The following is a 9,856-nucleotide window of genomic DNA, read 5'->3' as shown; positions in this document are numbered from 1 at the left end:
CGGAGAGGCAGGTGCTCCATTTCCCAGAGCACTTCGTGCCAGCATGGCAAAGGCAGGGAATATTCTCTGCAGCCGCAGACTTCCAGGGTCTCAGCACCAGCACAGAGGCTGAGGGCTCCTTCCTCCCCTGCCTTGCGCTCCCACGGGCCCAGGGGTTAATTTTCTGCAGTGGAATTTCCACCAGAGAATTTCCCAGCAGCATTCTCTCCAAAATTCAGCTCACGCAGACGGCAGTTTTAATGACAAATACTACTTTTTCTCAGCTGAAGGGCCCCACCAAAAGCCTTTTTGTGCACAGAGCCACCAGGTACTGCAGTGACCTGCTCCTCCAGCCGCAGGGGAATCCTGCAGCCGGGGGGACGGTCCTGCTCTGTGCAGGGCTGCACCCAAGGGGACCCCTCCGCCTGCTCCCCCAGACCCACGACTAGCTCACCCACACTGCTGCACGGCACGGAGCAAAGCGAGCCGCAGCCTCCGTCCCTGCCCTCTGGCCAACCTCAAGCCTGGAGCCAGTAGGAACAACAGTCAAATTCACAAAACCAGAATTGGAAAAGGAGCAGCTCGGGCAATTGTTTGCTTAAAGACAAAGCCGCGTCGCTCTTCTCTCTGCGCTGTGGTCCAGCGAGGCTGCGGGAGGTGCTTGGCATCGGCAAGCCACGTGCTGTGCGTTGCAGCACGGCCTCGCTGCTGGATCTCGGGAGTAATCTGCAACCGAGACGTTGTCTGTTGCAATATCCTCCAGAGCCTGCGCGTAAGCCCGGCTGATGGCAGGTAGCACTGCCCGATACTCTGCGGATGCCACATCCAAAGGCTCCTGTTCCTGGATATCACGATCCAGATTGAAAATGAGGGGCGGCTGGTGACGCTCTTCTGGCCCAACGCTTCCGTCGCAAGCCTTCGCCCCTCCTAGGGAGGAAGGAGAAAACTACGGGAGTCCCAGGCTGCTCACCCCTGCCCAGGCACCGCCTCTGGGCTCCTCACCAGTCCGTGATGGCCCCTTCCCACCACGGCCCAGCTCTGGGAGCCCAGGTCCCAGCGCCAGGCTGCGAGTGCTTCTGGAGCCAACCCCGCACTGCGCAGCCCATTGCGCACACAGCCGGGCACCCACACGCTCCTTGCCGGGCTTGCTCCTGCCTCTGTTAATCTGGTTTGGTTTTTACCCGTACCTGCAGGGAACCAGGAATCTCAGACGGTTTTTTTCCTGACCGTACGATCCCTACCACAGCCACCCTACCTGTGGTGTAGAACGCCTTGTACTGAGCCAGCCGCAGCGCCTCGATCGCTCCGTCCTTCCCAGCTGCCCCACTGTTGGGGTGAAGCAGAATCTAAAGGAAGAACAGAAAGAGCCCATTGCAGAGAAAATCTGCTCTGTTCTATACCTGCTCCCTCCCAGCGCGAGACCATGTCCCAGCCGTGCACACATTTAGGGACCCTGCTCAGCCCAGCAGCCTCAGCAGCAGCTCAGCAGAAGGGAACTGGGAAGCACCAGCATCTTGCTTGTGCCTCGCGTTCCTCCGAGGTCACCTCCCCGGTGGCAGGAACATCTCAGGGATCGGAACCGATGGCCAGCGGCTAGGCCACGAGCTCGGGCTGAGCTCAGCTCCAGCAAAGCAGGGGCTGTGCTCGGAGGTGAGGTGCCGGAGCACCGTGCCCGCTGCGCCTCCGGCTGACCCACGCCGTGGGGGGAGCGCTCCCTGCCCTGACAGCAGCAGGGAGCCGGGGTGAGGAGAAGGGAGTTGGGAAGGGCGGGTCGAGTCTCTGCAGCTCGGTATTTGGGACACTTGATCCGCGCAGGACGCCTGCCTTGGCACTGGGGAGGGAGAAGACAAGTGAGCTGGATGGTTCGGCGGTCTCTGTCAGATAATATCTGCTGCGGAGCCAATGGCTCCGCTGAGTGATGAGTCACCAGAGGTTTCCTCCCTGGGAATTGCGTTTAAAAGTGATTCAAGAAATTTCCACTGTGCTAAAAACTAGAAACATCTGCCGGAGTTGTAGGCAGCTGCGGTGCCAAGTTTAGTAACAGTGTTCGCAGCTGATCAGCGCTGTAATGACTTAGCAGGTGTCCGGCACGGGAGCCCTGCCCCGGGCACCGCCGCGGGCTCTGCCCGCCCTGGGAGCCTCGTGGCCGCCGCTCGTCGCTCCCCCGAAACGCCGGGATCCGGGGGGACCTCCAGATGCTCCCGGTTTCCTCTGTTGCCTTCAATTGCAAGATTAAAAAAAAAAAAAATCACCATCTGGAATTTGGTTTAAAAAACATATTTTACGGAAAAAAAATGAAAACCTGCATGTGGGAGGCTCGGGTGTGAGCTGGAAGAGGTCACACAGCGTGAGCGTGCTGCAAGGAGGAAATGCGTGCTGTAGGTTGTGCGGGCACCCCTCAGCCGGAATAAAGCAGCTGCAAAGCAGCGATCAGTAATTATTTAAGGGCCCACGAAGCCAAAACACCAGGAATTCAACCAGTTTGTCTGCTTCCAGCCTTAGAGCTCGGCTTTGCCTGCACCCTTTAACCCAAGCTGCACGGCTCGGATGCTGCTGCCTGGCTGCAGAGGCACTGAAACAACCCCGGGCTTGTTCCTGAACGCGCCTCAGAAACCCCACGCTAAGAAAATCCATTCTAATTCACCGCATAAGTGAGGAGCTTGTTTCGACTGAGCCCTTTCAAGAAACGTTCCCAGGTCCGCAACCCGTGACTTTGTTATTAAAGAACAAAAAATGAAAAGAAAAAAAAAAAAAGAACAAAAAATACCCTTCTCCTCAGCAAACCCTCCATCTGAACTCCCAGCTCCGGGCTGTTTTCGTAAGCCAGCGAGTGCGTGGGGAGGAGGAGCACACCCCTCTGACATTAAGCTCATGGAAAGAGCTTATTTGTCAGCCGCTCGTACCCTTGATACGTTTCGTAGGATGTGTTTATTTTTACTGTAAATAGCCTTCGCTCAAAACAGGACCTTGGCCCCAGCCCAGCACCGTCACAGGTTGTGCCGGTGCCGAGCGCGGGCCGGGACGCGAGCAAGGTTACGGGGCCGCGGGGAGCCGCAGCCTCGCACCAGCCCCAAGGAGAAAACCAGCTGTCAGCGGCGTGCGTCCATCAGGCGGCGGGGTGAGAAAAGGAACTGCTTCGGCAGGATTTGTGTCAAGGAAAACCCGGCGACATCAAAGGTGGTTTTGCCATCAGCCGCTCGCTGACGAAAGGCGCCGCGTGCCCGCTGCCGAGCGGGGAGGGAGCGGGGACAAGCGCGGCGGCCGGAGCGCGGGGCGACGCTCGCCATGCCGAAGGCCACCCCGTCACACGCGGCGTGGGGCTGGCGGTCCCCAGGGATGTCGGGACGGGTGGGGACAAGCCAACAGTGACCTCCGGGGACACGGCACCCGGGGCCAGCAGGTCCCAGCCCCGGGGGCTGATTCACCGCTGCTCGCACCCCACGGTAGCACAAGCTCCCCCAAAAAGCAGGGGGGTGGCAGCGGCTGGGGACTCAGCCCCAGTTTTGGGGAGTTGACTCCTCATCCCAAAGCACGTAGGAAGGAACACAAGCCCTCTCCAGCGCCACACCACGTGCTGATGCCAAGGCTGCCGAGCACCAGTCCCCCTCTCCGGCACCACGAGCACGCAAGAAGAGGGTTAATCCCGAAGAGCAGCTCGAGCGCATGCTGGCCGTGTCCCATCCTCTTCCCCAGTTTATCTCACGGTTCAGTAGAGGGTTCCATAAATACGAACTAAATACCAAAACCCTGATGGACACAGAAAGCAGATCCAGGATCCCTGCTGGGAGCTGGCTTGCAGCGCTCGCAGGAGGGCGGACTTGAAAAGCAAAATCAGGCTTTATCTGTGGGACTGCTTTTAAAGCTGCTTTTTTTTTTTTTTTTTGGTTCAGCAAAGATCTTGTGAAACTCTGAGAAAAACGCATCGCCATACTCCTTGTTCTCCTAGCTGCGTTTTTCATGCTTAAAGGAGCTGTCAACAGCTCCTATTGTTGCATGGGTGGAGAGCTGCAGGACACGGGGCTGGCTGCCCCACTCGAACATCAATAACGGGCACGTTTCCGAGCCAAGGAGCTCGGAGAAGAAGCGCTTAATTATGTCTCTATCTGTCAAGATAAATAAAGCAGATACAGCTAGGTCTGAGCCCTGGGGATCTTTTGTTTCCCACGCCTGTGCACCTCCTGTGACCAGGAAGGAGCAGAATCACGCTGGGCTCGGCGGGGCCGCCGGAGGTGCGGGCACGCAGCCAGCAGGGCCGGTGCTCCCACGGGGCTGCGCGCCCGGGCCCCGAGCCCTTCCGATCCCGGCCCCTCTGCCCACCTCACCCTCAGCTCAGAGGCAGCTCGGGAGGGGGACGTCACCAGAAAGGGGCTCTGCCTTACCTTGTGCCCCACGTCCGACTGCCCAAAGAGAACCGGGGACACGTCCAAGCCGTCAAAACGCCGGTTTGGGGGAAGCGTCGCTCCAGCCAGGGCCACCAGCGTGGGGAAGATGTCCAGGGTGCTGGGGAAAGAGGCAGGTTTCAGCCGAGCACGGAGCTGAGCGCCCCAAGCACCCTGCAGCCCCTCGTCTGGGGGGGTCCCCGGCTGCCTCCCAACAGCTGAGCCCTGCAGAAAAGGCCACCAAGGGATCCGGGAGGTGACCCAGCCGTGGCGAGCCCTCTCTGCGAGCACCTTGGGCATGGTGCAGGGGGGTCCCCGAGCGCGGCCACCGCTGCACCTGCAGGTCCTGGGGCGCAGGGCACAGGCACAGGGGGCACGGGGCAGCCCCCATCCCGCCGTCCCCCCGACCACAGCGCGGCCGGGCACGCGGGGAGGGCACCGGGTCACCCCCGGCAGAAAGTGCAAGCGCAGGGACTTTCTGCGCCAACCCCAGCGCCTCCCGCAGCCCCAGGAAAATGTGGTCTCGCTTTTGCATCGCGCAGCACGAGCCATCGCAGCCAGAATGGAAAATGAGAGCGGTGCTATTTTGTGCGCTTCTACCAAAACGCCTGTCAGCATTTCCACCAGGATCCTCTCTTTTCAGGGGCCTCAGCCACGGGAGGAGCGCTCGGGGCTGGGTCCCGCTCGCTCCCCGTGCGCAGGGCGCGGGTGACCCGGTGTCCTGCCACCTCCGGCGGGCTCCTCGGGGACACGGAGGGCGAGAGGCTCCGCGTTGGTGCCTGCTGCCTGCTAGTCGTGGCCTGGGGCCAGACCTCGGAGGCGGCAGTTCCCCACGCTCACTCGCCCAGCCGTTCAGGAGTGCCAGGGGCCGAGCGAAGTCGTGCCCCGCTGCGTGGCACGAGTGTCACGTCCCTCCCTCTCGGACAAGTGACATCGCAGCGCTGCCCAACCCCGGCAGGTGGCTCGGATGGGGGGGTGCTGGCACCCTACACCCTGCCAGAAGCACCGGGACCTCAGCACCCCCCTGGTTCTGGCACCCCGGGGCGCGGCAGCGGCCGCGCTGTGGGACCGGGTCCCCTTGCTGCTGCCCGGTTGCGTGAGCAGAGAGAGAAAACAGCCCGGGACTTTAGGGCCCCTGTTTCTCCCATTCAACGAGTTTTAATTTAGCTGCTAAGAGACCGAGAGGACAAATAAGAACAAACAATGCTGAGGAGAGCTGAAAGGCAGCCCCGGCTACGCGGCTCTCATGGAGACAGCCCGAGCGGCCGGGAGGCGCCGAAAACCTCGGGCTCCCCGCTGGGAGCTGGGCGCATCCCTGCAGGAGCCGCCGAGCTCCGCGTGGGGCTGCCCCACGGCGCTGCCCAGGGCACATCCCGCAGGATCCGGCCCCGGCACCGTGCACCCGCACCCGTCCCGAGCACGGGTACCCCGAAACAGCAGCTGGGCACCCCGGGAAACCACCACAGCAAAGCGGAAAAGGCAAAGCTGGGGTGGTGTGAGACAGGTCCAAGGCTCCACGAAACAAACTGAGATGAAGCAACGCGTTTTCAGCTGCTCAGAGGGCTCTGAGCAAGGGCTCAGCTCCGAGGGGTGCACAGGTAGGGCACAACCACCTAAAAATCAGCCCTGAAAGCCCCAGGTTGAGAGCAGGGTCCCGCACCTGCAGCAGCCCCAGCCCTGCCGGCCCCGGGGCGCTGCGCTTTCCTCCTTCGCCACCCCGCTGACCTATTTCTTCAGCACCCTGCTTGGGCACAGCAGGAAGCTCCGACAATTAAACGTAATTAAGAAGAGCCGACGAGGCAGCTCCGTGCAGGGCGCGCCGAGCAGCTGCAGGTCCGTGCAGGCGCGGGGCAGGGCGCAGCGGGGCAGCACCCCCGGCCCCCGGGCACGCTCACCCCGCTCACCCCACACAGGGCAGGTAACGAAGGGCAGGTAACGAAGCGAGGCCATGCCCGGCCTGGCCACGCAGCCCTGGGGGGAAGGAGCTCAAGGAGGGCACGGATGGAGACCCCTGGGGACCCCCGTCCTGCTGCCCCAGGGAGGGCGGCACAGACACAGGCAGGGCGCGGACGCGGCTGGGGGATTTTCCTCCCGCTGCCGGCGTTTTCATGACCTCGGGCAGAAGGACGCCCCAGCAGGCAGGTAATGCCTGCCCTTGCCCAGCCCGCGCCCTTCCCAGCAGAGGTTTCCCAGCCCCACTGCACGCCTTTAATGCTCTCTGCAGCTCTCAGCTCTCCCCGTCAGGGAGGAGAAGCTTCCCACCGCGTTATTTGGGCGGCAAGAAGCTGACCCAGCACGCGCGTCCAGCCGACTCGTGCCCGGTGACGCAGCACCACCGCCACCTCACCCCGCCGCTGCTCGGGGACGGCGGCTCCTCTGCCTTCAAACCGCAGGCCCAAAGAGGGCTGAGAGAGCCTCCAGCTGTGCTGGAGACCTTCAGGAACCGGGTCTTTACGGCTCGGGTGGGACGGGGAGGACGCGAGGACACCGATGAAACAACCTGCTTGACTCAGAAGCATTTAGGGTGGGAAACCCACCCCGTCCGTGTCCTCGGGACAACTCCCCGGCCAGCACCGGGGTCTGGGCGTCCCCAAGGACCCCCAAGCACCAGGGACCGCACGGCCCCAGGCTGCTGCTGCCGGCGCTCCTGGGCCGGGGCCGGTGCCAGCAGCGGCCTCAGCGCCCGGCTGGCAGCTTCCTGCCTTTTGTTGCTCCGTGTCACACGCCTGAACTTTACGAAACCTCCTCGGGGTTTGTTGACTTTGAATTTCCGCGTCCGAGGCAGGCAGGCTCCCCCGTAGGCATCTCTGAATAAGCAAAGGCGTGCAGCTGGGCCAGCAGCTTTCGAAAGGCCGGGCTGTGTTTACCGGAGCAGCCCCGAGGTGGGACCGGGCCCAGCTGCAGGGACGTCAGCGCCGAGGTGACCGGCGGCCGCCCGGCACGGGGAGCGCACGCGGCTGGAAACCACCCGGCCCCGCAGCCAGGGCGCTTGGCAGGGCGGCCCCCGGCTCACAGCGGCCCGGGGATCGCAGCTTTGTCTTCGAAATAACAAAAAAAAAAAAAGGAAAACGAGGAAACTCCTGGGGAGCCGCACAGCCCCTCCGTGAGTGCCCGGCACGCAGCGCGGCCGCGCTGCTGGCAGCGTTCTGCCTTTACGGCTGCCCAACCTGCTGGGCTGGAAATGCAGGAGATAAGGTCCCGGGACATAACCGGGACCCCGGGGCTGCTGCGGTGCAGGGTGCACGGGGAGAGGGGGCTGGAGAGGGGACAGGCAACAGGGGGTCCCACGCAGGGGAAGGATCTGCAAGTGAAACCCCAGGGGTGCCTGGCGCCACGCACCTTGCGCCCTCAGCAAGACATCAGTGCTCCAGTGCTTGCCCTGAACCTTCGCCCCTTGCAAACACCCAGCTCCCGGGGCTCTGGGTTTGCCGCGAGGGGAGCTGCAAGAGCTGCAAGGAGGGCTGCACGGAGGGGCCCCCCATGCCGTCTCCGCAGTGCCGCCATCCCCGGGTGCTGCAGCCCCAGCCCTTCCCCGCGGCTCTCAGCCCAGCAGCGGCAGCCGGGACAACCTCGGAGCCCGGCCGCATCCTGCGCTGAGCACAAGCGCCATCCCTCCGGCCAGCCCTCCCCACAACCGCGCCCTCCTCCACAGAAAGCCATTTCGCAAACCACAAAGCCGAAGCCTGCTTCTCGGCGGGGAGAGGGAACATCGGCATCTATTAATTATCGGGAGGCGCTCGGCCACCGCGGGGAAGAGGCGCACCGAGCCCTGCAGCTGCTAGCGCGGAGCCACCGGCCCCACAGAAAGGGCGTTTATAGCGTTGGGAGTCCTTTGGGGCAGGACAGAAGCGCAGCACCACAGCGCAGGTGACGCCCAAGTGGGGCGCTGCTGCTGCTGCCGCCATCCCAGCGATCCCCTCGGGGTCGGAGGTGTCACCCGCGGGCTGACGGCGTGCCCTCGCAGAGCTGGCAGGAGCACGCCGTCCCCGGACGGGCTGCGGGAAGCGGGGTGCAGGCGGAGGCCACCCCAAAACCAGAGCCAGCGCCTACCTCAGCACGGCGCGGCTGCTCCGCGCGGCAGGGACGCGGCCGGGCCAATACGCCAGCGCCGGGACACGGTGCCCTCCTTCCCACGTCGTCTGCTTGGCCGGGCTCCCACCTGCAAGAGAAAGCGGCCGTGCTTTTAGATGACCCTAACGGGGGAAGGTTTTGCTGGATTTCGGAGCTGGGTCAGGGGAGGGAGAAGAATTTTTCAGGAGTTTTTACAAGAAACGAGGAGAGAGGGGAAAGGGGGCTCAGTTTGGCACTGCCTTTTGTTTCTCATCTGCTCCAGTGAGTGATGAGTGAGGCAGCCGGGAGCTGAGCACAAACATCCACGGGAGCTGAGCACTAACATCCACCTGGGAGCTGAGCACTAACATCCACGGAGCTGAGCACGAACACCCACCCTCTGGGCAGGAGACGCAGGAATTTCGCCCAGGGGCTCCCTCCCAGCGCAGAGGGTGCGGGGCTGCGAGCAGCACCAAGTGCATGGCGCCCTCGGGCAGATAAAGCGCCGCCGGCTGCCCCCGGCTTCGTTAAAAATCCATTCCTGCTGATAGCAGCGCAGCTCCCTCCTGCCGCCTGACTCCCGTTAACCCTTCCGCTCGTCCCCTGCCACAGCCCAGAGGCCACGCTCTGCCCGGGGTTTGGGAGGTGGGGGAAGCCGCCCAGCTCCTGCCTGCGCCGAGGTGCTGAGCACCCAGACGGGGGCTGAGGGTGGAAATGGGGGGCTGACCAACAAAGCGGGGGTGCTGAGCGGTGCCACGGAGCTGCCGCCTCTGCTGCGGCACGAAGGGCCCCAAGCAGCCGGGGGGAAGGGACTGGGAATGGGGCAGAGGGAAACCCCCGGCCCCATTCACGGCACCAACTTCCCAAGCCCTTTGTCTGCCCGGCTTTTCAGCGTGCACATGGCAACGGCGCGCACCCGGAGCCATTTCCTCCGGCAGAGCCAAGAGCGAGGGGATCCTCCTGCTCCTCCTGCTCCTGGTCCTGCTCCTGGTCCTGCTCCTCCTGCGCCACCAGCCCCAGCCCTGCTGGCCGCTCGGGGGCTGCAGCGATTTGGGGTGCCCCGTGCACCCCAACCACAGCCGCAGCCAGCACGTCGCTGCGGCACCGCGCTCCCCGCGTCTTCCGACGCCATCGGAAACGATCCCAGTTGTAACAACGTGAGGCTGCCGGTACCTCTGCTCGGGGATTTAACAGTCCTTGCAGCACCGCATTGGCTGTTCGAGGGGGTTTCTACACAGCCCGGCGCCCCGAGGGCAGGGGAGCGGGGCTGTCTGTCCGTCTGTCCACCCGTCCGTCCGCGGACGGAGCAGCCAGGGAGCCAGAGGGAAGCATGAGCTCCCGGTGACGCTCCCGGTTGCAGCCCGGGCTGCAACACCCCAAAGCCAGGCAGGGATTTCTCCCAGGAGCCGAGATGACGCAAGCACGGTGAGGCCGCAGCTTTCCAGGAA

General features: G+C 63.5%; 1 protein-coding gene across 6 annotated transcripts in view; it reads right to left on the bottom strand.

Annotated features, from left to right (window-relative positions):
- Positions 1–217: 217 nt before the first annotated feature.
- ARSG (arylsulfatase G) overlaps positions 218–9,856 on the bottom strand; it is a 43,627-nt gene continuing 33,988 nt past the window's right edge. For 3 of the 6 annotated variants that reach the window (XM_083804928.1, XM_083804930.1, XM_083804929.1), the window contains 4 exons: positions 8,409–8,517; positions 4,359–4,479; positions 1,235–1,325; positions 218–906 (listed from right to left, as the gene is read on the bottom strand). In XM_083804928.1, the coding sequence (XP_083661054.1) occupies positions 578–906; positions 1,235–1,325; positions 4,359–4,479; positions 8,409–8,517 (650 nt within the window). In that variant the 3' untranslated portion in view covers positions 218–577. Of the gene's footprint in view, positions 926–1,234; positions 1,326–4,358; positions 4,480–8,408; positions 8,518–9,856 lie in introns of all 6 variants that reach the window. The other 3 variants (XM_083804933.1, XM_083804932.1, XM_083804931.1) reach the window with 3 other exon arrangements.

Source organism: Anser anser (genome assembly GCF_964211835.1).
Source record: "Anser anser genome assembly, chromosome: 19".
Taxonomy (NCBI): Eukaryota; Metazoa; Chordata; class Aves; order Anseriformes; family Anatidae; genus Anser; species Anser anser.
This window is presented reverse-complemented; position numbering and strand designations above follow the sequence as displayed.